The sequence below is a fragment of the Phodopus roborovskii genome, unplaced genomic scaffold (assembly GCF_943737965.1).
Source record: "Phodopus roborovskii unplaced genomic scaffold, PHOROB, whole genome shotgun sequence".
Taxonomy (NCBI): Eukaryota; Metazoa; Chordata; class Mammalia; order Rodentia; family Cricetidae; genus Phodopus; species Phodopus roborovskii.
In genome coordinates, this window is record NW_026125562.1 from 3,465,731 (window position 1) to 3,493,481 (window position 27,751).

The 27,751-nt window shown below is 41.2% G+C and overlaps 1 protein-coding gene across 1 annotated transcript in view; it reads right to left on the reverse strand.

Moving 5' to 3' along the window:
* The window catches only part of Psma5 (proteasome 20S subunit alpha 5), a 28,740-nt gene extending 18,844 nt beyond the window's left edge, over positions 1-9,896 (reverse strand). The window contains exons 1-2 of the mRNA XM_051177727.1: positions 9,756-9,896; positions 6,573-6,639 (exon numbers count right to left, since the gene is read on the reverse strand). Coding sequence (XP_051033684.1) covers positions 6,573-6,639; positions 9,756-9,784 — 96 coding nt within the window. The 5' untranslated portion in view covers positions 9,785-9,896. The remainder of the gene's footprint in view (positions 1-6,572; positions 6,640-9,755) is intronic.
* Positions 9,897-27,751: the final 17,855 nt, after the last annotated feature.

Consider the following 27,751-nt stretch of genomic DNA (forward strand, 5'->3'; position numbering starts at 1 on the left):
TCTTTCACCTCCAACTTTATCACTCACTATTGGCAAACTACTCAAGTACAGTTCAACCCAACTGTCCAAGGTATATTATCAGCAACACTAGTGCCCTTCCTAAAGCTGTCTCCAGCATAATATACTCTTCCTTCTGCCTCTTCAAATATACCCACTGTAAGGGAAAAGGGCCAACTAAAGAAACACCGAGCTGAGCCAAAGAAACACACTTTGGCCCTGCTACCCGAACTAAAGAAATGTACCCTGACCCTGAAACCAGTGCCAAAGAAAGACACTTTGCCCCTGGAATCAGAGCCAGGGAAAGAAACACAGCCTGGTCCTAAAATTAGAGCCAAAAGGCCAAAAAGGACCAGTGAAAGAAACACACTTTGGCCCTGCAACCAGATCCAATTCTGACCCTAACCCTGTGTAGAAAACCAACCAATCCCTGAGCACAAGATCTAGCCAGTCTGAGCTCAGGGATTGAAATCTGACCAATCCCCACCCTGAAAACCTCCCTGGGAAAACTCCAGCCTCTAAGAAGCCCTATATAAAAAACTCTGTGTCTGTTCAGTCTGTGGCTGTTCGGGTTGGAAGAGGGCAGCCACTCTCCTGGATTCTTCCCTCCCCCAAAAAAAAAAAAAAAAAAAAAATCTCTTGAATGAGGTTCTTTCGCTGCTTTTGCTGGAGCAGATACACTGAGTGGAACGGGCAAAGTGAAGTTGTTACACTCCACTCTCCCGGGGACTTGAGCCAAACTATAACAACTTCGCCGGGGAAATCCTCTCCTGTTGGAGCAGAGCTGATACTCTGGAGAAGCCTTTCCCTGAAGCAGGGCTGTAAGGTGCTATGCTTACTGTGACCTGTAGTATTCCTTGGCTCCTGAGGGCCAGAGTCTCTGTCCATCCCATCCAAGTCGTCAAAATGCTTATACCCACCACTCATAAAGCTTCCAAAGGCCATGCTTTATCCCCTGAATTCCCACTGTATCTACTTAGTTCTATAAAACAATGATCCGCCAACATGAGCATCAGACTTGATTAATTCTGTTATTTTAAAAAGACCCAGAATTCCATGAATTTTTAAAATAAAATGTGTTTTTATTTAAGTGTTTCTCTGTGTGTATGTGCACTGTGTGAGGGTGCCTGCAGAGGCCATAAGAAGGTATCAGATTCCCAAGACCTAGAATTACTGGTAGTTGTAAACCACCCAACTTGAGTCCTGTGAACTGAACTCTGGGGGAGCAGCAAGAACTGAGCCATCTCTCCAGCTCCTCCATGAATCCACCCACACACAGAGCATGTTTAACCTGTCTTTTTGTTTGTTTATTTCTGGAGACAGGGATTCTCTATGTAACAGCTCTGGCTGTCCTGGAACTGGCTCTGCACACCAAGCTGACCTCAAACTCACAGAGATCTGACAGCTTCTGCCTCCCGAGAGCTGGGATTAAAGGTGTGTATCACCACTACCATTTAGGTTTTAACAAGTCTCTAGACTGAATATTGTCAAAATATTTCTGACAAAACATTCACCATGACACAACTTTAGGGAGGGTTTGTTTTGGCTTATGGGTGGAGGGGATACAGTCCATAGCAGTGGAGAAAGCATGCTGCCAGGAATGGGAGCTGCTGGTCACTTTGCATACTCCACCAGGAAGGAGAGCAAGGAGTTCTAGTGCTCAGCAAGCCCTCTTTACCAAGTGTAAGACCAACGACCACAGAGTACCCTCACTTAGGGCAGGCCTTCCCACAAGTAACTTATCCACAGTCAACTTACTATGGAAACCCAGAGCCTTGCCTCTTCACTGTTCTAGATCCTGTTAAGTTGACAATCATTACTAATGAGTATGTCAAGTCTCATACATATCACTCTCAAAGGCATAAAACTCTAACTTTACCTACAAGTATTACTGTATGTACACTAGCTTCTTATTTTATTTTGGCCAATTACGTTTTGGTTTTGAGATAGGATTGTCAGGGCTAGCCCCAAAATCATGTTTCCCCTGCCTTAGTCTTTCATCATCAAACCCCGTCTTGTTTAAACAAAGATGCCTGTGAAACTATAGCAGATTACCAAAAGCTCATATGCAACTAGTGAATTACCCAACTTCTTACTAAGGATGCAAACTGAACACATGTAAGCTCTACCTTTTTCTCAAATCTGTTAATATAATAAAGAGCCTTCTAAAACAAACAGACATAAACCCACTAGGATAAAGAGAATGGAAGAGAGAGTGGGAAAAACAGTAATTAAATTCTAAAGCTTAAAAGAAAGTAATAATTAACCTGATTTTTATCATGGGCACTTCTGGGAGGATGTTGGTGACCAGCACCTCTGCATGTGAACAAAAAAGGAGAACTAAAAGATGTAAAACAATTTAATGTCTGCTTTAAGCAGACTAAAGTTGGTGGCTAATGAGTGTGAGGACAGCCTGGGATACATAAAACCTTTTCTGAGGAGGAAGGGGTAAAGGCACACAGAAATGAAAAAAGAATCACAGAACACAAAAAGGCTCAACCATTGAACAGTTCTACTAACACAACTGTTGAATTTTATAAAACTGGTTATGTGTAAGATATATATTGTGAGTGTTGCACTCCCTACTCCCAACCCTCTAGACAACTGTGGATAGGCTGAGAACAGAAATGCAGAAGATGGCAGAAGTCTATCTTCCGTCATGAAAACTGTGTGGATAATAATGCCTAAGACGGCCTAAGTTCTAAATATACAGTGAATGGCAAGAACATTGTCAAATAAAAGAGTTGAAGTGGGGCTCTAGAGATGGCTCAGCAGTTAAACGCACGTGTGGCTCTTAAAGAGGACTTGGATTCAGTTGGCAGCACCCTCACAGTGGATGGCTCAAAGCCATCCAGAATTACAATTCCAAGGGTTCTGGCGTCCTCTTCTGGACTCTAAAGGCACTATACACATATGGTGCAAATACACACAAGTAAACACTCATACACACACACACACACACACAAATAAAATTAATCTTTAGAAAAAAAAAGTTTAAAAGTGCGGCCTCTGGGAAACTGAAAATAGATGGTACAAGCCTAAGAGGACTGCTGCTTTTATTACATAATTTATAGAGCCATTTTATCTTTGACTCTAAAACTACATAGGTGCGTGCCCTAAAAATTAAGATAATAACAATAATGTGAAACCATTACCCAGAAAATTAAAGACTTATATGTTCCCTAAGTGCCATAATTTTTAAATTTGGGCACAGACTGAACCCAAGGCCTCTCATTTGCTAGGCAAGCACTGTACCACATCCACAGCTACCCATTTGTAATTGTTTACTGAGGATCTGAAATCAACTGCACAAGACAGAACCAAATTCACATCTACTTTCAATTTTTTCTAATAGAGCAACTCTCAAATGGGGGTCTCTTGACCCCACCAACACTCAACAAAGTCCACAGTATTTGGCAGGTAAATGCTACTGGCACCTAACGGGGTAGTGGCCCTCACGAGAAGGTCCACAGAGTAAAGCTATTCAGTTCCATCATGTAGAAGCCCTGCTTTCACAGCACAAAAACATATTGTCAGTCTACTTAATTAGGATCCCAATTTAATAATAATAATGAGGCCAATATTCCTGAGACAGACTACTTTATAAAATATATCAAGGGCCTGCAGGATGACTCAGCAAGTAAAAGACCCTACTACAGAAGCCTGACAACCTACATCTCATGGTGAAAGGAGAGCCAAGCCCCTGGAAGTTGTCCTCTAACTTCATACATCCAGATTGTGTATACGTGTGTAAATATACACACACAACCAAAATTCAAGATCTTTTCCACTTATACTCTCCAATGTATCTTTATACTCTAACCAAGCCTAAATTTCTCCTCTTAGTCACCTTTGTAGACTGAGAAAAGTAGGGAAGCCTGGGCACATCTGAACTGAGAAACCTACTCTAAAGGTACATCTTTACCGCTGCTGGTTGTATCTTACCTGCATAATTTATAAAGCACCTCCACTTGATCACTTCTAGCCAGGATTTTTAGTCATTCTCCAGAAGTGCATGTGCAAAGGGTGTATACACACACAAGGATCTACATGTGAAGGTCAGAGGGCAATGTTGGGGTATCTTCTTCCATTGTTTTCCACCTTATTTTTTAAGATGGGGTCACTCACTGAACTTGTACCTACCTCATTGATGCAGCTAGGACAGCTACCAGCCAGAAAACTCTGGGGTCACCTGTCTCTGCCTCCCCAGTGCTGGGATCACAGGCACACACTACTTATGTGGATGTTGCAGATCCAGACTCAGGTCCTCATGTTCACATGGCAAACATCCTGAGTGAGCCATCCTCATACCCCACTCTCTGGGTCTTCTCGTGCTATCCAAACCTTACCGTAACCAAATTGCCTACTTATCAGCTTCTCACAAGACACCACAGCAACACCAAAGCACCCAAATTTTTCATAATGGTTACAAGTCTTACTATTAAGGGCTACATTACTATCTAGCCCAACTAAGATTACAGAGATCAAATACTAACTCATTATCAATAGATAATCTAAAGCTTACTAGCCCTGAAGATCTTTCAAAGCAGGACACCTCTTACTTTAAGCAGAACTGTTGTCTTAAATTATACTACAGCTTGAAATCTGACTGCTTAGCACTTCATACTAATGAGTTTTCAATACAGAGCATAAGATAATCTAAAAGAGAAGCACTTGCAGGTGACCCACTGATTTCTACTCAACTAAAATTTTTCCATTGTCACTTGTAAGACTTCACCTAGCCAGACTCTTCCCTGCCTCTCCAGATTCTTACACAGCTACTTTCCCACAGCACCGTCCTAAAACTTAGGTACAATTGTTCATTTAAGTCATGTGGGGAGTTATTCCATGGGACAGCTGTAGATGAGCTATGTGGTTCAAGAGCAAACCAGGGCTTCTGGAAGGAAACTCCAGAAAGCTGTACTTTCGAGTTAACAGTTTCTTATCATGAACTATTTCCAACAAAATGAGGTTTGTTTGTTTGTTTGTTTGTTTTGTTTTTTTGAGACAGGGTTTCTCTGTATTGCTTTGGAGCCTGTCCTGGAACTTGCTCTGAACTCAAACTCACAGAGATCCATCTGCCTCTGCCTCCCCAGTGCTGGGAATATAGGCGTGTGCCACCATCGCCTGACCAAAATGAGCTATTCTTAAAAAATGTTTTTAATCATACTTATGTGTCTACGTTTGCGTGTAAATACATGTGTGTGCCAGGGAACTATAGAAGTCAAAAGACAACTTCGGGAACTCAGGTCCTTCCTTATACCATGTTTGACCTAGGGACTGAAATCAGGTGATGGGGCTTGGAGGCAAGCACTTTTACCAGTGATGAGCAGTTTTGTGAGAAAGCATTATGCCATTACAACTATATAAACAGAAGTGACTAGACAGACACTGGAGACAGGCAGATGACACAAGCATGCAGTTAAGAGATAAACTACTACTTATGAGGTTCCCAGTCCTTGTTAGAGTAACTGGGCCTAATATGTGAAGATGACTCTACAAACCAAAACAAAAATGTTTAGTTTGGGATCTGGACATCTTTTTCTTTGTTTTTTTCTAAGCATTCCTTTTCAATACTTCAAAGATTGCAAATATGCATGCTTCTTACAACCCTGGTTTTCTGTCAGGCTTCTTAACTATCTACCAAATAAAAATATTTAAATTATTCATAATACAGCATATATAGTTCTGACTTCAGGTATAGGTAGCCTTCTGATGTTTAGAATACTAGTGTGAATACATGTTTGGGTTGTGTTGTGTGTCTGTCTAGAGACTGCACACAAGGCAAGCACTCTACCAAGCTATATTCTCAGCCCTTTTGCATTTGTTTTTGTTTCTAGATTACAGGGTACACCTCCTTTTAGTCCCAATATCTAATACAAATTTACAATTTTACCAACAAAACTGCAGAGGTGATCAGTTATATGCTTTGCTCAAGAAAACAAAATATAAAAAGCAACAAGGCCTGAAGAGATGACTTAGTTGGCAAAGTGGTTGCCACTCAAGCACAAAGAACCTGGATTTGAGTCCCAGAACCAGTGCAGGAGCATACCCCTGTAATCTTAGCACTGGGAAGGTAGAGACAGACAATCTAAGGTTGTCTGCCTAGCTAGTCTGGCCAAATCAGAGAATTCCAGGTTCAGTAAGAGACCCTGCATCAAAAAATAAGGTGGAGGGCAACTGAGGACATACAATGTCAACCTTTGGCCAGGACATGCCTGCTCATACACAAATACAAACACAGGAACATGGGCTGGAGAGATGGCTCAGCCATTAAAGGCTAGGCTCACAACCAAAAACAAACACAGGAGCTAACTCTGGACTTCTATACCCCTTTCTTTATAAGTCAAGATCGGAAACAAAACCCAATGAACAAACTCATGTAATTACAAAGCAATAAACAGTTCAAAAAAAAAAAAAATTATCTCAAAATGGACCTCAAAATAGTAGCTGGATAAAGAAATGTAAGAATATTTTCTAAAAGAAGAGCTAAAACACTCTTATCCCAAATGTCCTTCTAGCAAAGTGTGAGGGTTATTATGAAATTTCCAAAACTTTATTACTTGCTACTATACCTTGATCGCCTCAATGGCATATTCCACTTGAAATAATCTTCCTTCAGGAGAAAAAGTATTCACACCCCTGTAATTAAAAAACAAACAAACCAGTATTAGAAATTATCAGAAGTACACAGACATTGGAATGAAGTTCCTCAACAACTAGCTCAAATGACCAGGAAATATGCAAGTTGCTCCTCACTCCGCCCCTAGCAAGCCTTTCAGTCTTTTGGTGATACCTCTCCCCTACTCCAAAGCCAAACCAAAATCTTAACTAAACTGATCAAATGAAAGCAGATGACTTGAATCAACACGTATGAATTCTGAGCCAAACTATCAATTTCTTTGATAAATTCATGTCCCAAACCTATCAGGCCATTTCCAAAAAAAGTCACTTTTTTCCCTTTTCTTTTGATATTGCTATTTTTTTTTAAGAGTCAGTTACAAGAACATTTCTATGTCAATTTGTATGAGATATTATTATTATATTAACAACAGACTAAGATCCATATAATTACTAAAGTCTATCTAGTTTATCACTAAATAGATACTCATGCTGATTACAAACCAGACTACTTTTCTCTGTAATATGCTCTCTTGTTTGCACCACTTAAAAATGTTTTGAATGAATGACTACAAATGACTGCAAGCCTGAGTTTATGAATTCTAAACTTCTCAACAATATGCATTTAACAGTGTTTTCAAATTTTAACCAAAACTTTCTTCAAAAGAAATTTGTATGTGAGTATGTGTGTGTGGGCGAGAGATAGAGATAGATAGATAGATAGATCAAATAAATTGCTCAAAATTACTCAGTATAAAAGAAGCAGAAATGGAACCAGGATTCAAGAAACTTTACTTACAGAGGCCAAGCTTTCAACTATTCTACTACTCTGTCTGTTATTCTCAGTAAATGAGGAGTGGAGAGAATCTCACCATCCAGTTCATTTGTTCCTCAATCAATATCACTAAAGCCATTTAGAAGTCTAGGGTTCTAAAGAACAGTGTAAAAAACAATCACTGAAAGAAAACTTGGCGTCAACAAATCTAAGACTGAACGTTCTGAGAGTTTTGACTCACTACTCTCTCCCCTCTCCTTTCTAACACACGCTGTCATAAACTCATATCAACTTCTCCTCTCAATGTCCTTGTTACCTTTTACCTAACTATTGTAATAGCCTCCTAACTGGTGACTTGTTCTTCTAATCCAATCAATTAATCTTTATAAAAACAATTGTGATGAGGCAACTACTTAAAGAAAACATTAAAGCCTGACACAGTAGCACATGAGTATAACTCCAGAACTCAGAACACCTAGGCAGAAGGGATTGACAGAAATTCAAGACCAGCCCCAGTTAGCTTTCCCTCACCATGGGCTATAAATGATACCTTGTCTTTAAAAAACAAAAACCAAAAAGAGGAGCTGGAGAGATGGCTCAGAGTTAAAGAGTGCTAGGAGCTTCCAGAGGAGTTTGATTTGATTCCCAGCACTCACATGGTGGTTAAAAACCATTTGTTACTCCAGTTCTAGGAGGTATCCAACACCCTCTCTGGCCTCAAAGGACACCAGGCATGTATTGTACATCATGCACCCCCCCCATTTTAATTAGTTTTTCAAAAAGATGAAAAAGAAAAAAATTAATAGCACACAGTTACCTACAGAGACCAAAATCCTTAAATTCTATTAAAGCCATCAGTATTTAGCACCACCCCAGTTTTCCATATCAATTACCAGCCCCATAATATGCATCATACATATGTGGTAATTGGGCTGGACTTTTTCAAATGTGCACTTTGCCTTTCCACTGGCCCTCCTTTGTTCATCCTTTATTATCCAACAAAGCTGTTGGCTCTCATGGTCTTGACTTCTCTGTGAATGCAGCCTCCCATCAGAGCTTCTAATGCTGACTTAGATTCCTCCAATGGCATTTTCTCTCTCATACTATAGTTACTCTTGTAAACAGGAGAGTAAAGATCTTGATTTTGCTCACTTCTGTAAAATCAGAACCTCCCTGAGCAGAGCAAAAGCTTGGCAACATTGGCTAAAGGCCTGTACTTAGTCTTGAGCAGACACAAAAGAAACACACACACACACACACACACACACACACACACACAAAGTCCAAAGAGCAGCTAATACATATAAGAAATAAGCAAAACTTCATAAAGTCTTTTGGATGAGGATCACAATTTTCTCAAAATGTTATCACCTAAAGACGATTCTCTTCAATGCTCTGGAAGTTAAGTGTTAACAATCATTTTACTTGACAGCAGGAAATACTTTTAAAACTTCACATATATCTTCTATGAGTCAGCAAAAGTATGAAAAAAGGCCATACCAGGTGCTACAATTTTGACAGGATCAATATATACTTGCCAGTAATTTCTCAGACAACCTGGAACAAAGAAAATGTCTGCTTTCCCTAACTTTTAAAGGAAGTTAACATAGTTTGCAAGACTAATCAAAACAGAAACTGAAAGTTAAAATGTCCACAGCATTTATAACAGTATTAGCATTTCCAAGACCTCAAAGTTTTGTTTTGCTTTTTTAATAAACACAATCAGCTTTGACTTTACAAAACAGTTGGCTTTTCAACAGAGCACTAAAATAACTTGCTTTCAACTTTTTTTTTCTTGGTCAAATGGAATCAGCATATACAACTCTTCTGAAACACCACTGTACATTCTAGTTCCTACAAAAACCAGACTGCTGGCAATTTATCGGGCACTGCTGAAGCTGCCTTAGCGTTTTTGAAGACAAAAACGTACAGCACAGCATGTGATCCAACAAATTCATTCAATAGTGCCTGGTGGCTTTTTATTCAAGGCAGCTCATTTCACTTTTTTTTATTATTATTAAAGCGGCCATAATTGCTTGAAAAGATGACCGCAGAGCTGCTGTCCCCCTATTCTCCAGATTATCAGCTATCCCCTCTCCAGATGCCTGCCCCAAGCATAAACCCCAGCTTCTCGCTTTCTCGGGGAGTCAGGACTAGCGGTGACTCAGCGGTGGGACGTGTGAGCCGGATCCGCTCCAGTCCAGCGTGGGGAATCCCGCCTGGCGCCTCGGGAACCAGATTCCCCGGGTCCCGCCAGACTCGGGTTCCCGGGGCGCCCCATGACACTGCAGAACCCAGGCCGCGCCCGGGCCCCGGGCCCGCCCACCCAAATCTAGACCCTGCTGCTTCCCACCGTACGAACCTGTCGTACTCGGACCGAGTGAGGAACATGGCGAGGACAGGAGGAGGCAGCGGTGGATACGCGGGGTTTTCAAGGGCCACACGACTCCAAGTAGCACCCCGGCCAACCACACCGCCACAGCACCAAGGAACCTGCTCGCGTCTGCGCGTGCGCACGCGACCTTTTAATCCCGCCTCCCGTGCCTTCTTTCTATTGGCTGATTGAGATTCTAGCCGCGGTGATTGGGCTGACACGCTTCCTCGCCGGACCTGGCTTAACACAGGGAGGGCGGGACCATGGCGCCCTTCCGCTTTCCATCTCCGGTGGTTGCTAAGGGCGCTGGGGCTCGAGGCAAATGGTGAGAGTGAACCTCAGCGGTGAGCTCGCCGTGAGGAGGACAGCTGCGGGACTTGGATTGATAGTTAGGTTGTCGGGATCGGGACGTAAGTCCCTTCAGCTCTCGTGACTGCAGCCGGGGGACACGGGTCTCTTCCTCCTCGCGCCCGCGGGCCCTGCTCTTCGCGGTCTTCCCGGCTCTGTGACAACCGGAACCGGCTTTCCTGAGGACTTTGACTTGGGCAGAGATGTGTGCGCCTCGGGACAGTCTGCCCTCGCGCGCCCGGCCCTTCTGCCAGCCTAGCTTGTTGAAAAAGTTTTTCAAATTCTTGCATAGGTAAGGTTATTTTACCAGGTCTTCCCCGAATTCACACACATGCTATCACCATCACCCTAGCTACTCAAGTTTCAGATCCCCAGAGCTCAGGACCCGAGATTTAAATTAATCACTGCTCTTCCATGAAGAATGCGTACCCTTTTTTGTGTGTGCGCGCTTCTTGTTTCCTTTTCCCGAGGGTAGAATAAAGCAACTTGAGAGTTTTTTTTAGAAACATTGTAAATGAATTATGTATCAAAGAAAAGCGGTTAAGAAGTTATAGCTCTCTAGGAATGTAACTCCGTGGCAGAATACTTGCCTAGAACGCATAAACCCCTGGTTTGAACCCCAGTCTGGGGGGGGGGGCGGAGGTGTCCTAGATGTGTCTGGGGAAGGAATGGTCAGAGTACAAAGTTTCAGGCAAGACTAATACCTAGTGGAGATATGTTGTACAGTAAGTGAGCGAGTTTTCATCTTATACTTGAAAATTTCTAAGAAGGTGGATTTCAAACTCTACCAAAAGATGTTATACATATATCAAAACATTCTGGTGACTAGACAGCTTAGCAGTTAAGAAACCGTGTGCCCTTCCAAAGACCCAAGTTTGGTTCTTAGCTTCCATGTCAGGCTGCTCATAGCCACCTTTTTATTCCAGCTCTAGGGAATCCATCGTCTTTTTCTGGCCTCTGCTGGCACCCACACACCTCTCTCTCTAATCCCAGCACTCGGGAGGCAGAGGCAGGATGATCTCTGTGAGTTCAAGGTCAGCCTGGTAAAATAGTGAGTTCCAGGCCAGCCAGAGCTATGTAGAGAGAGCCTATCTCAAAAAACAAAACAAAACAAAACAAAACTTTAAACATCATTTTGTATATTATAAATGGAAGCAGCTGCTGTTTGTTAGTTATATCTTAATAAAGGGCAAGGCATAGGAAGAAGAAAGAAATTGTGTAATGGGTTGTATTTGCCCGAGAGAGAATCTGTATTTCTTTGTTTTGTTTGTTTTTAGTACAGGTACTGACTTTTAGCCCACACTAGCCTGGAGTTAACTGTGTAACTGAGGTTGTCCTAGAACTCAAGGCAGTCTCCCTGCCCTGGCCCTGGCCCTGGCCTCCCACTTCTGGGATTGCAGGCATGCAATACCAAATGCAGCTTCAGTTTATCATTAAGGTGCCACTGGCCAAGAGCTTAAACTGCCCCAGCCATACTTACAATTCCTATTTGGCCCTGTATTAGGTTCATACATCACCAAGGCATTTCAGCAGCAAGGGGGTTGTAGAAATAGATGCCTGGTTTGGTTGTTAGTATCTGTTTCCCCACCATTTATAAGCTGGTCACACTTCCATGGGAATTTCAGTTATGAAGTTCTAGCCAGCTGGGTGTTTGTCATTAATAAATCTAAGGAGAAATTCTAAGAAACAGTCTTTGTAGATCACTGAAGAGACTGCTTACCTTTTAGTTTTCTTGTCAACTTTCTGACAAGATTTTCTTTCAAATTATCAGTAGCTTTCTATTGAAAAACTGCTGGTTCTAAATTCCCCATACCTGCCGTTTAGACATACTTTTACTGTAGAAAATACGTGGGGATGAAAGGCACTTACAGCCTCTCCTAATATGCAATGCAGTGGTAAATGTCTGTCTCGCACAATGTACCTCCATAGAACACTATGCCTGTGCATATACACCAGCAATACAGGGGATTCACGGGTAGCTGGCTGTGGGTAAAAAGGGAAAGCTGATTTTCTCTCAGTCTCAGAGTACAGTGAGAGACCCTGTCTCAAAAATAAAGTGATTTCTCTCAGTGATAGACTGTGACCTGGAAGTATAAGACAGATAAACCCTTTCCCCCACAAGTTGTTTTTGGTCATCGTGTTTTTATCACTACAACAGAGAGTGAACTAGAACACATTCCATGGCATTTGTGTCCACACTCATGCAAAATAAATAAAATATAACTTAAATGTAAGAAAAATAAAATCTACCAACTTTCTTAACAGTAAGCCAGGCATACTGGCCTACCCAGCACACTGGTTCAGACCAGCTGTACTGTACACATCTCTGCCTCCAAAGAAGCCATTAAGAAGAATCCCTAGTTTAGATTCTTTTTTTTTTTTTTTTTTTCAAAAACCTGTAATTACCCAACTTGCAAATCTTTCTGGTTATATGAAAACTAGAAATTTTTACTTTCTTTTGTTGTTGTTGTTACTGTTTTGCTTTGATTTTGAGACAAGATTTCACTGTGTAGTCCTGGCTATCCTGGAACTCACTCTGTAGACCAGAGTGGCCTCAGCTCCTCCTTTATCTCCTGAGTGCTGGGATTAAAGGTTTGCACCACCATTACCTGCAAAATTTTTACTTTCAAATAGCTTTTGCAAAGTGTATTAATGTTCCAATAGCTTTTGATAAGACATACAAGAAAAGGGATATGGCAAATGTTTCTGAAAATTAACCACAAATAATTCCTCAGACTTTGCATGGTTTTAATAAGAGCAGAGAATGGGCACCTGGGCAGATAGTGGGAGGATAGAGAGACTGACTTTTAAAAGGAATTTTAAAACCTGCTGTGGGTACTCACCTATAATCCTATCATTAGAAAGGCAGAGGAAGAAAGATCACAACAAGTTCAAGGACAGCCAGATCTACATAGTTCTAGGCAAATCAGAACTGTATGAGATTTGGTATAAAAAATCAAACAAAAAGTTATCTAAAATTAGTTGAAGATAACATGTACAAATATACATAGCCTTTTTAAAGTGAAACTCTGGGTCTGGAGAGATGATTCAATGTTTAAGAGCACTGGCTGCTCTTCCAGAGGACCTGGGTTCACTTCCCAGCACTCTAATGGCAGCTCACAACTGTCTGTAACTCCAGTCCCAGAGGATTTGACACCTTCACGCCAATGCACATAAAATAAATCATTTTTAAAGAAATGAAACTGATATTTGCTACAACTTGGATGTTTATGCTAAGCCTGGGGGTATTGTTCCTTGGTTGACACTTTCCTAGCATGCATAAAGTCCTGGAGTTTGATCCCCCACACTGTACAGAGAGTTGGGAAGAGGTAAGAAAAAAGAAGTGCTAAGTGTGGGACCCCAAAAGCCAAATACATGATTCTACCTATATGAGGTACCTAGGTAGTCAAGGTCATAGAGGAAATAGTGGTTACTGAGGTAGGGAGACAAAAATGAAGTCATAATTTAATGGGTTTTTGTTTGTTTGTTTTGTTTTTTTCTAGGGGAGAAGTTCTAGAGATAGACAGTGGTGATGGTAATCCAATAACATGAATGTACTTAATGCTGCTGACACATATGTTTAAAAATTGTTGGGGGACAAAATCCATCTTACATGCAGTTTAAAGTTAAAAAGGAAGCAATTGAAATGTGAGTCTTTTCAAATGTCAGAAAGACACTTAAGGAAATGCTCAACATCCTTAGTCATCAGGGAAATGCAAATCAAAACTGCTCAGAGATTCCATCTTACACCCATCAGAATGGCTAAATTAAAAAACACCAGTGACAGCTTATGCTAGAAAGTATGTGGAGAAAGAGGAACACTTCTCTGTTGCTGGTGGGAATGCAAACTTATATAGCCACTGTAGAAATCAGTATGGCGATTTATCTGAAAATTAGGGATCAACCTACCACAAGACCCTGCAATACCTCTGTTGGGTGTATACCGGAAGGAGGCACATTCACATCACAAGGACATTTGCTCAGCTATGTTCATAGTAACATTGTTTGTAATAGCCAGATCTTAGAAACAGCCTAGATGCCACTCAACTGAAGAATGGATAAAGAAAATGTGGCACATTTACACAATGAAGTACTACTCAGCGGTAAGAAACAATGACATCCTAAAATTCACAGGCAAATGGACAGAACTAGAAAAAAACCATCTTAAGTGAGGTAACCCAAAATCAGAAAGGCAAATATAGTATGTACTCACTCATAAGTGGATATCAGCCCAATTCATAACCCCAGAGAAGCTTGAACCCTCTTCCAGAAACAGATGGAAGCAGATGCAGAAATCCACAATTAACCCATGGGCCAAGTTCCTGGAGTACAATTGAAGTGAGGGAGGAGCGATAATATGAACAAAGGAGTCAAGACCATGATAGGGAAACCCACAGAATCAGCTGGCCCGAACTAGTGAGAGATTACTAAGGTCTGAGAAATGGGGAACCTGCATAAGACCAGACTAGACTCCTTTAATATAAATGACAATGGTGTGACTAGGACGATATATGAGGTCACTGGCAGTGGGTCCAAGACCACGACTCTAATGCACAAACTGATTTAGTGGAGCCCATTCTATCTGGACAGATACCTTGCCCAGCCTAGACACAGGGGTGTGGGGGTAGAGAGGTGCCTTGATCCTGCCTCAACGAGATGATGGGACAGACTTAGTAGACTTCCTATGGGAGGCCTTACCCTCTCCATGGAGCAGAGGGGAGGAGGGGGGAGTGGAGGAAGTGGGGAGAAAGAAGGGAGGGGGAACTGAGATTGGAATGTAAAAAATAAATTAATAAAAAAATGCACTGTCCAATGTGTCACAGAGACTCTAGATAGATTCATTGAGAAAAAAACAAACAAACAAACAAACAAAAACCAAACATTCTAATCACATAGAGATGAACATGTGTCCTGGAGAAATAGAAGGCTTTTGTTGTGCTGGTTTTGACAATGCTGGTATCAAACCCAGGGCCCTCTGCATGTGAAGCATGTCTTCCACCACCAAGCTACACGCCTAGCCCTGACTTGAAGTGAGAAAATACAGTATTTCATATTGCCACTTTTATTTTTTAAAGTATTTTCTAAATAAAACAGACAAGTTTGTTAGTGCCCTGGCTAGTTTGTTGCCAACTTCACACAAGTTAGGACTATCTGAGAAGAGAAGACCTCAACTGAGAAAATGCATCCATCAGACTGGCCTGTTGGCAAGTCTATGGGACATTTTCTTGATTAATGATTGACACAGAAAGACCCAGTCCAATAGGAGTTCAGTGCTATCCCTGGTCAAGTGGTCCTGGGGTATACAAAGAAGCAAACTGAGCAAGCCAAAAAGCAGTACTTCACCGTGAATCTGCTTTTGTTCCTGCCTCTGGGTTCCTGCCTTGAGTTCCTACTCTGCCTTCTCTTCATGAAATAAACCCTTTTCTCTCCAAGTTGCTTTTGGTCAAGGTGTTTTAACATAGCAACAGAAAGGTAACTAGGACAGTTAGGTACAACCTTTGTAAGTGAAATGCTGCTAGCTGAGAGTGCAGTTGCTTCATGGGGAAATGTCATTTAGACAAAGTTCTATATTCATTCACAAAATGGGAGCTCTTAAACATTTTGGTGCTTTTTTGAACATTTTTGCAAGGAAAGTTGCAAATTGAAATCTCAGGTTGTAATAATTATTTTATAGATACAGCACAAGATCTAAACAGTGTTATAATAAAGCATGATACTTTCCCAAGTATAGGTTAGAAGCTTTGTCATTCCACTGGAAGCAAATAATTTTTCTAAAGTCGATTGCTCAATAAATATTAGAGAAATAGAGTTATTTGTTAGTAGCATAGGATTACTTGGTGTCAGACATTCCTGGGCAGAATGCAGGAAATATGTGTGGAATTTTTTAAGTGATTGGTAATCAGTTGAAGTCTCTTTGCTCTTCTTAAATATTATGTTCTGCAAATCCATCTGTCCACATTTATCTCTAGCAGCTACAATTTGTTATTTACATAAAAAGACATTTTAGATTTGGCTGCTTCCCTATATGAGATTTTTTTAACTCAATCATTTTGTAGGAATATTTAAAAATAACTTTTTAATGCAAGGATAGTGGGAGTTTTATCTTGCAAGTGTCTTGAGAATTAGTTGTTGATGGTCCTGGCTCATGACTGAGCACAGCAAGAGAACTCTTACAAACCTGGGGCTCCTTGCTTTTGAGGCTGTTGTTTGAGGACAAATAACCAATGTATATGCTGCCCAGTGCTTTGCTCTGTCTGCCATAGGAGTCAGGCTTCTATCACAGGCTGCAGGTGCTTGCATTTTCTGTTCTCTGACCTTTTATCTTATACAGGTATATTCTATCAATATGAATGTCTTAGAACTTGTGAACTGAACTGAGTTCTCAAAATTTAATCCTAGTCCTCAGTACCTCAGAATGTGACTATATTTGGATGTAGATAGCCTTCAAAGGAGCCAGTTAGGTGGCCCCTGTAGTCTCTGACTGCCATCCTGACAAAAAGAGGAAATTTGGACACGCACAGACTCACCAGGAATAGATGCTCACAGAGGAATGGCTGTGTGAGTGTACACTGGGAAGATAGCTATCTGCACACCACAAAGAGAAGCCTCAGAAGAAACCAAACACATCATTACCTTGACCTTGGACATCTAGCCTCCACAACAAATTTCTGTTGTCTAAGCCACATGCCCAGAACTACTTGGTTTTGGCAGCTTTTGAAAATCAGCGCACATGTTGAGATTCCAACTTGATATTTGCTTGTGGGTGCACCCAGAAGAAAATCCAGGAAAGAACAAGATAAAAGTTTAATGACTTTTACTTCTGCTAGCTAAAGAGGGTGGGATGCTAAGTAGTATAGGAAGATGAGTAGTTCCTAGCACAAGGTGGTAACCCACTTGCTAAAGGCTCTATCATTGTTGACCTGGGAAAACCATGGTAAGTGTAATTTCAGGACAGTAGGGTGTCTGGTTCCTGATAACATTCCAAAGAGGGATAATGGAAAAGCCAGAGTCTCCTTTGGTGAATGACCAAGTCTGAAAGACTGAGAGTCTCTTTAGTAACTTACCAAGAGATTTTGTTCTTGTAATTGAAGAGCTGATACAGATGAGCCACACACTCAAGGCTTGATAGTCACAGAGCTGCAAAATTAAAGCCCTATTCAAAAAAGCCAGAGACACTGAAACAATGGGTAGGACCTCTAAGTGGACATCTTTAATGATATTTTCTCTGCAGATCTCTGTGTGTTCTCAAAGATGGCTGAGATTGTCTACCTTACTAGAACAACTGTACCAAGAGTCACTCTCCCACAAAACCCACAGGAGTTATCTCTACCTCCTCTCCTGGCTGCCAGAATTTACTTCAAGCAAAACCCCACTGGGACCTGATAAAGGAGATTTAATGTCACAGAGCTAAATGAGTTAACTAATGTGCAGAAAGCAAGGGAATGTTCCAGAATTTCATCTTGAGGTTGCTTGACCAAAGAGGCTGGGATGTAAAACTTGACACGATTCATTGGCATGGGGGCACTTCTTCAGACACAGAATTTAAAACCTAACATGGACCAGGGAATGAAAGCTACTGCTACAGTTGTCATAGAAGCCTAGAGAAATTATGGTCAATGCTGAACAAAGTAGAAATGGTTTTGAGTTGCCCCACTACCTCACAGAGGAATAAACAGAAAACTTGTAGGAAAACTTGCCATGCAAGACTTGGTGCTTTACTGTTTCACAGAAGAGTCCAAAAGAAACACCATTTACCAAGGCCACTAAAAATGCCCTGGTAATAGGGAAACAGTGTCACGTAGGGCTCTGCTGCACTGGGGCTGACAACTGGAGAATCCCTGATAGAGCTTGAATTCATTCATACTATGGGGATGTTATCACTCCATTGTCCATATAATGGAGGCCAGATGGTGCTGTTTAGTCACCAGATTCTATGAGGTCCAATTACCATAAAGACCAATAATATTTGGCAAGAGTAGAAATGTCCAAGTGATCTTGGTGTTTGTTATAGATGATCACCCCCACTTTGGCCATATTTTCCAGTAGTTTTATATTGAAAGTGTCAGAGGTGTGAAAAGATGTACTTTGGAGCTTGTGGTGCCTACTTATGTGTTAATTTGACTGGGCCATTGAGTTCTCAAGTTCTCTGATCAAAACTATTATTCTAGGCAAGTCTGTGAGGATGTTTCTGAGTAAGATTAACATTTGAATCAGTAGACTATTGAAGAAAGCACTTTGCCTTCCTTCTGTCATGAGACTTGGCCCACCAGTTGAAAACCTGAACAGAACAAACAGATGGATAAAAGGGAGCTCTTGCCTGTCTGCTTAAGGTAAGATTGTCTTTCAGGCCTTTAGACATAAACTGAAACATCCACTTGTAGGATAATCTTTTTGTACACTGTAAAGATGTGTCTCTGCCTGAAGCATATTCTGATTGGTTTAATAAGGAGCTGAATGGCCAGTAGCTAGGCAGGAGAGAATAGGCAGGACTTCCGGGCAGAAAGAAACTCAGGGTAAGAATCTAGACATGGCAGAAACACCAACGAGATTCAGAGCAAGTTGGGCATACGGTATAGAGGAGAGATAACCAAGCTACATGGCAGAATGTAGATTGATAGACACAGGTTATTTTGAGTTATAAGAGCTAGTTGGGAAATAGCCAAGCTTTCATAATTAAGTCTCCATGTCCTTACTTGGGGACTGGCAATCTAAAGATATTCCAACAAGAAAGCTAGCTACATCAGGTCTTCTCAGTTCTCAGGATTTCCAGCCTTCAGACTCAGACTTAAGCCATTGGTCCTCCCAGTTCTTGTGCATTTAGACTGGAATCAATTATACTTTGCTTGTTCTGGATCTTCATCTTGTTGACTACAGATCTTAGGATTCATCAGCATCCATAGTCACATGAGCCAATTGTTTACTCAATCTCTCTCCCTCTCTTGAGGGGCTAGGAGTCAGTCAGATCCTTGGTAGGTACAAAGTCAAGAAAGAGGCTCTAGGAAGGTTAATGTATGCTTCCCTTAACATTTAAGATGGTCTGACTTCTGGGTTAACCTCTCTTTCTCAGGCATTTGTTACAGTAATAAAAACTTAGTAAAACTGGAGACAAACTCTGGACCCTAATATGGCACTATTACTCAATATTACCCTTAACCAAATTAGTGACAGGTTGTCTACATTGGGTTGCTTTCTATTCTGGAGTGGAAAGTGGTCTCTTTTCACAGTGGTAATCACCTGTGCTGGGTATTGATTTTCCTTTTCTAACCACAAATCTTCAGGTAGAACTATTAACAAAACCCCCATTGACAGGAAGCCTATGGTATACCCAGTCCACAAGCACAGGACGCTGTGAAGCAGATTTCTGCTTGAGGATACAGGAGCTGAGTTGCAAGAGTCAGCCCATGGAATCCACTGGTCATATTATACCATGCAAGAGTCTTGCCTCTAGAGTGATTTTATTATGGTGAAAGTGAAGGGCTGTGGAAAGGCAACTCTGAGACAATTAGAATGAGTAATACATATTATGACTCAAGTGAGAAAAAGAGACAAGCCCACTATCCAAGGACTGAATACTGGAACAGCCCCAATTACCTTTCCTACCAGTGACTACAACTTCCAATATCCCAAATTTGGGCTTGGCCTCAATAGGACTACATTCTAGTTAGGAGACACAGCAAATGTCCATTTGAGCTACAAACGGTGACTGCTGCAGGGGCACTCTAGCCACCTTAAGTCCAGAGACCAGTTAGTAAAATGAGGTGTCATTGTCACAACAGAGGTGATTGGCACTTAACATAGACCTGCTCAACACCCAGGTAATTCATTTAGATGTCTCCTATTATTCCTATGGCCTATTGCAACTGGGTGAGCTAATGGAATAAATATGACCAGAGAAGATGGAAACTGTCATGAATTAAGATTTGGATCATATCACCACGTAGCTAACTGAGACCTGACAAGGTGATACTAAGAGTGAGAGGAATTTAGAGTGGATCCTAGAGGAGAGAAAACCAGTATCAGCTGTGTTATTTGAGTAGTATTATAGTTAATACCACTAACTTTGCTCTAGAAGTTTCGCTAAAGAGAAATCTATGGGAACATGATGGAGTAGAGCTGTAGGTAGTGACTGTGATGTGGGTGAAAATAGTCCATTCAGATTGTGGGATCACAGGTGATTGATTAACCCAGATGCTGACTTTCAGGACCTGCCCCTGTGTTTGCATTTGCTTCCTATTGAGCTATTCCTAGCCAATGACAACATGGTAGAGTACCAAAGCATGCTCATTCCTGCAGGACTTAGGACCCAACTAGTCTGACTTGGTTAGGAACTGCACATAAGATTTAGATTTCAGAGGGGTATTTGAAGAAAGTAATAGCTATTTTCTATTTTAATGGATTTTATTATTTCTTTGAGAATTTCCTAAAATGTATTTTGATCATATTCACCCTACTCCTCCTCCAACTCCTTCCAGGTCCACCACCATCCTCTTTCCCCACTCTTCCAACCTCATGTCTTCTTTTTTCTTTTTGAAAATAGCCTACCTAGTCCAATTTGTGGTGCTTGTATACTCACAGGTGTGAGTGTCTATTGGAGCATGGTCAACCTACCAGAGGCCATACCATTAGAGAAAACTGACTCTCCCTACCCCAGAAGCATCAACTGTCAATAGCTCCCTGGCTAAAGGTGAGGACTCATGGGCACATCCTCCCTCCTAGGAGCAGAAATTTTCTGCAGATGAAATAAAAGAAATAGAGTCAGCTAGATGGCTCCATGGATAAAAGCACTTGCCAGAGAAGCCTGACAACCAGAGTTTGTTTCTCAGAACCTACAATGGATAAAGAGAACCAACGACTGGGGCTGGAGAGATGGCTTAGTGGCTAAAAGCACTGACTCCTAAAGGACCCAGGTTCAAGCCCCAGAACCCTCATGGCAGCTCACAACTGTTTGTAACTCCAAGATATGACACCCTCACAAAAGCATACGTGGGTGCAAAACATTAATGTGCATAAAAGTAAGTAAATTTAAAAAGAGAGAGCCAACTCCCTAAAGTCATTCCCTGACCTTCACATGTACTCTATAGCATACTCCCACATATCAACACAAACACACAGCAATAATAATAAATAAAAATTTTAAAACAAAAGAAAATCAGAAAACAATGAAACAAAACTACGTAAGTATTATAGTCACTCATTTACTAAATATGTGAGAGAAAACCAACAAAATGAAACTTCTAAGATAGTAAGGAATAAGAATATACTGTGAAGACTTGTTGAGAAAAAATGGAAAAATTACTAATCTTAGCAAGAAACAAAGTGACATCACTATAGGTCCTATAGACATTAAAATATAAGAGGATACTATAAATAATAACTCTGTGCCAATTTGACATTCACATGAAATGGGTAATGCATTACAAAACAAATCTTATCAGGACCGACACCAGAATAAACATAAAATTTTATATTCTAAAGTAATTGAATTTATAATTTAAACCATCCTACAAAGAAAACTCCAGATGGCTTCACTGATGAATTCTTTCCAACATATACATACACTGCTTTTAGAAAGGCACAAAAGATGCACTCACACTTTCTAATGTGTATTTCTTTTCCTATCTGTGTCTTCACATCTCCCATCCCCTTGCACATTTATTGAGCATATTTGTGTTCAGGGCATAATGTTAATATCTTGGATACAATGGTGAAAAGGAGGGTTTGGGGGGAACGGGAGGAGGAACTTCAATGTTGTTTGGAGAAGCAGATACATAAAGTAAATGTGATGAAGTAAGTGCTAATAAAGATGTGTATAAAGCACTATGACAGATGGAGATGAAATCCAGGGAAGGGAAGGCTTTGCAGGGTGGAGGAGGAACAGAATGGATGACAATATGTCTTGTGGTATGGGCATTTAAATCTGGAAAATAGATGTTTCTTTTAAGTTTTTTCTTTTTTGTCCCCAATCTTTATCCCTTACTCCCTAACTCTTGAAAACAAACAGCAAAAACTTTCCTCAGAATTCTGTCCCTATTTTCCATGTTTTATCTAAATGATTTAATTCCTTCTCACACTTGTCCCTGTCACATATAAGTTAAGCATCCCAGAACCCATGTCTCCAACCTCCACCTCTGTATAGTGCTCTTCACTTAAAGATCCACAACTACTTGAGGACTTTGCCTCCACACCCTCTCCTAAAATCACCGGTATTTCCTCCCTTTTGGACAAAGTCCTTCCTCGATGGCCTGCCTGTGACCTCCAGTTTGTACACATTTCTCTGCTTCCCTTCATATAGTTCCTTTCTTTCCTACTCTATCCCCATCACACTCTCACCCCCATTACTCTTCTGAGATTGTTCTCATCCATGTCACAAACTGTCATCATGATGTCTAACCCAGTTCTCACTTACTTGACATATAAACAACGTCTAGCCTGCTGACCACTCCTTTTCCTTGGCTTCCGCTGTCTATTGACTTTCTTCCCACCTTACTAGCTCCCCTTTCCAAACTCTTCATTTGATCCCCATTTTTCTTAACTTTTAAGAATTTGAGCCAGGTAATGATGGTGTACGCCTTTAATCCCAACACTTGGGAGGCAGAGGTAGGCGGGTCTCTGTGAGTTAGAGGCCACCCTGGTCTACAGAGTGAGTTTCAGGATAGCCAGAGCTACCTAGTGAAACACTGACTTAAAAAAAAAAAGTGAAATATTCTAGTTCTCCACTCTTAGACTAATACTTATTTTTAAAGGCTTATTTATTTGTATTTATGTGTGTGAGGATTTTGCCTACTATGTGTGTACGTGTACAACACAAGTTTGGTAGCTGTGAGGTCAGAAGACAGCATCAGATCCCCTGGAACTGGAGTTACTGATGATTGTAAGCCACCAGTTGGATTCTGGGAACCGAAACTGGCTTCTCTGCAAAAGCACCCAGTGCTTTTAACCAATGAATCATCTATCTCTCCAGCCTCAATATTTAATTTTTATACTCATTTCTTAGAAAAAGATACCATTTATAGGTGATTCAGAGATGGTGTGTAGTTAAGAACACACTACACTCTTGTAGAGGACCTGAGTCTGGTTCCAGCATCCGTGTCCAGAGAGACTTATAATGTCCTGCAACTCCAGCTCTAGGGAATGCAATGTCCTCTTCTTGACTCCTTGGTTACCTGCACCCATATGTACATAGCTACACCCAGATACATACACATACATATAATTAAAAATAATAAACCAGGAGTGGTAAAGCATGCCTTTAGTCCTGGTACATGGAAGGCAGAGACAGGTAAATCTCTGTAAGTTCAAGGCCAGCCTGATATACATAGAAAGTTCTAGACTAGCCAGGGCTACGCATCAAGACACTGTGTCAAAATTAAATGAAGATAAGATAGGGCAGCACATAGCTTTAATCCCAGTACTTAGAAGGCAGAGACAGGTGGATTTTTGTGAATATGAGGCCAGCCTATGTCATTGATTCTAAAAGTATGTGTCTTCAACCTTAACCTTTCCTTTGAAACGCCACCCATTTTCACGTGGATGTCCTGACTATGATAAACTAAGGACCTCCATGAGCACTTGTTGCTTTTGCAGAGGAAAGGCACCCAGTGTCCACATTGGATGACTCATAGCTTCCTATAACTCTAGCTCCAGGGATCTAATGCCCTTTTCTCTCCTAGGAAGCAGAAGTAGATGAATGCTACTGCTCATATGGCTACCTTAGCTGCCCACATGCAGGCTTGCACACATGCACACCCCCCACAAAATATGTAAAATGGTAATATCTTCTTAAATCCTGAGTTCTGACTTGCTGCTGCTCAGACCCTATTCTCTTGTTCGTCCTTATTTTAGTAATGGTGACAGTCACTATTCATTGTCAAACTGCCCAGACAGGAGATACCCTTTGGGTATGTCTATACAGGCATTTCCATAACTGTTTTAGAAGAAGGTAAGACTCCTGGGCTGCTATCCTTGTTAGGAGAAAAATGGAGGGAGCCAGCTGAACAGCAACATTCATCTGTCTTTTCTTCCTGACTACAGACAGTGTGACCAGCCACTTCATGCTGCAGCCACCAAGCTACAGCCACTCTTGCCACCATATCTTTCCTACTATAAAGAGCAGTACCCTAAAGCTGCAACTAAAGTAAATACTTCCTCTCTTAGGCTGCTTTCGTTGGGCATTCTGTCACAGCAATGAGAAATCTGATATAGTAATGGTCTTTCCATTCGTCTTGTTACTCACACCAGAAGTTTTGGGGAACTACCAATTCTCTCATTTTCATAATATCTTCACCGAATCCCTTAGTATATTTTGCCAGCCCTGTCTTCTACTTCAAATCTGATTAATGAATTCACACTACCTTTACCATAAGCCTCACCTAAGCCATCATCATCTTTCAGTTAGATTTCTTATTTATTTATTTTTTTTAAGGAATGTTCACATGTATGAAGGTGGGTGCCCTGCCTTGCCTGTGTAAAGTCAGATTGTCTTCTTTAATTTCTCTCCACATTTTCTTTGAGACAGCATCTCTCACTGACTCTGAAGCTTGCCATTTCTTTTGGACTAGCTGGCCAGAGGGCCCTCGGGATTCTCCTGTCTCCTGCCAGGCCTCAGGTCTGGGGTTACAGTCATGAACCGCTGCACCTGCCTTGTACATGGGTTCTAAGATTCTAAAGTCTTTGTGCTTTTACAGCAGGCCCTTTACCCACTGAGCCATCTCCCAGCTCCTATATCCCTTCTTTCTAACTGACAACTTGTTTCTATTCTTCATCCAGTAGAGTCTGCAGTACACAAGGTGTTATTCCTCTGTTCCAAACGTTCTAATGATTTGCATCACACTTTGCCTTGGGTACCTATTGCTGTGATAAAATATCATGATCAAAAGCAACATGGGGAGGCTTATTGTAACAATAGTTATAGTCTATCACACAGGGATGTCAAGGCAAGAACTAAAGCAGAAACTATGCAGGAATGTTGCTTCCTGGCTTGCTCTCTCCAAAGTTTGCTGAACCTGCTTTCTTATACCACCCAGGACTACCTGCACAGGCATATCACCATACTTGGTGGGCTGGGCTCTCCTACATCAATCATTATTTTCTCAGTTGAAGTTCACTCTTCTTAAATGGTCCAAGACTATAAATATAAAAGCAAACAGACAAAACTAGTCAGCACACACTTCAAAGTTCTTTCCATGACCCCAGGGCCCCCACGACCCAGCCTCTTGCTTTGTTATGACTTTCCCTCCTCCTATTCTCCCCTTTCTTTTCTCTGGGCTTCAGTTACCATCGTTTCATTGTTTCTGAGCCATATGACAGGCTCATTGCTGCCTCTGGATCTCTGTACAGACTCTGCACTCTGATGGAAGGGTCTTTTCTCCTAATACCTACACAGCTCATTTCCTCACCTCATTCAGGCCTCTGCTGAGATGTCACCTTCTCTTGGGAAACCAGTCTATCTAAAATAACTATTCCATTTGCTATGCCTATACTTTGCTCTATATATTTTGTTTTGTTCTTGAGACAAGACATTATGTAGCCCAGACTGGCCTAGAACTTGCCAAGTAGCCCAGTCTGGCTTTGAACTCACAATTCTCCTGCCTTACATCCATGCATGTTCTGCTCTATTTTTCTGAGTTTATAACAATACAATAGGCATTATATCATATATGCACTTACTTATGGATGCAAAATTTGACTACTAGAATTGAGCTGCACAGTAATCAACTTCTTAGTTTTCTTAATTTTTTTTTTAATCTTCTCTCCATCCACAATCTCCACTCCATTTCAGTTGTATTCACTTGCTTGGACTACTTTGGTCTTCTACTCCCCCCCCCCCCACACACTACAATCTGATAGCATTCCAGTTGATATCTGTTCTCTACATAGAGCCATTTTGTGAGGGACCATATCTTTACATATTAAAAAAACAAGCTTTTTTCCACAGCATGCAAATCATTTCCAACCACATCTCCCTCCTCTTCCTTCTTCTGTTCTCCCAGGAGTGTTCAAGGCTTGTATCATTTGTGTTTCTTGCCTCTATCCTGGGACACACTGGGGTGTCCTTTCCTGTCTCACAGGGGGATAAATGGTTCCCCCTCTGGTGACATTTCTATTTAATTTTTTAATACTGTACTTAATTGTTTGTTTTTTTTTCAGGTGAGAGGTTACAAATGCATGAATTCCTGAAGAGGAGAAGGCTCTTGTCACATAGTAAGTAGAAATAGAAGTACGGTGGAAAGTGTTCAAAGAATAAGAAGTTATACATACGGATACTATGAGGCACAGATGCATAAAAGGTTGGCATGTTGGGGAAACAGAGAGATCCAGTGCATCTGCAATTCACGGAAAATAACAGGAGATGGCTGGACAGACTTGGGTGAAATCACAGGAGTCTGGTTGGAATATTTTAGGTAAGATAATATTAAGCTAAAAATTCCTTTGAAATGTCAATAGCTGATACAACAACTCATGAGCAGGGATAGTGAGATGGCTCAGAAGTTAAGAACACTGGCTTTTCTTCCAGATAACCTTGGTTGGGTTCCCAGCACATATGATGACTCACAACCATCTGTAATCTCAGCTCCAGGGAATGTGATGCTCTCTTCTGGCCTGCATGGTCACCAGGCATGCAGGATGCACACATGCACAGACATGCATACAGGCAAAACACCCACATACCCACACACATTTTCTTTAATGCTATGGTTTCGGTGCAGCAGCATACATCTGTAATCCCCACACTCAGTAAATAAAAGCAGGAAGATCATGTTTTCAGGTTATCTTCAGCTACCTATCCAACTGAGCCATAGGAGACAGTCTCAAACAAAGAAAACAGATGGTCATGATGGTCTGGGTTTGGTGACTCATGTCTGGAAATCCTAGCAGGTGGGAGGCTGAGATGAGAGAATTGCTGTGAGCCTGAGGTATGTTTCACATAGCAAGTTCTAGGCTAGCCAGGCAAGGCCCTGTCTCAAAACATCCTGTACACAGGGCCAGCAAGGTGGCTCAACTCTTAAAGATGGAAGAAGAAAGCCAACTCCACAAAGTTGTTCTCTGACCTTTACACATGCACATCACAATATACATCCCCACAAATAAAAAAAGAAGTAAGTAATAATAGATGTAAAATTAAACGCACACCAAATCACAATGGCTACCGTGTAAAAATGGATTCAAAGGGTATAAGCATGAATGGAGAGCCCAGAAGGGCATTACAGCAGTAGGTCCAGTAAGAGGTAAAGGTGGGCGAGGTTTAGTTGAAGATGGTAAGAAACAAATGGATTCAGTATCATCTTGAAGGTGAAAGGATAAGACAGATAAAAGAGGATGAGGGAGATGCATTTGCACAACTGAGTGACCAGTGGATTCACTTACTGAAATGGATTTGTCAGAGTGAGACTCAGAGTAACAACTAAGAGTTGAGACTTCAGATGCTCCAACGTGAGACCTTCAATGTAAAGAAGTATAACAAAAAGACATTGGCCATAGGAATGCAGGTTTCAGAGGAGATGTCTGTGAAGAGAAAATAATTGTAAAACTCTAAGAGTTGACAGGAGAGCCCAGGGTTTTTAAAGAGAAGAGTATGTCCAGTGAACCGTTGGGTTGGAGATAATGTGAACAAGAATCTGAAAGGCCATTGGACTTTG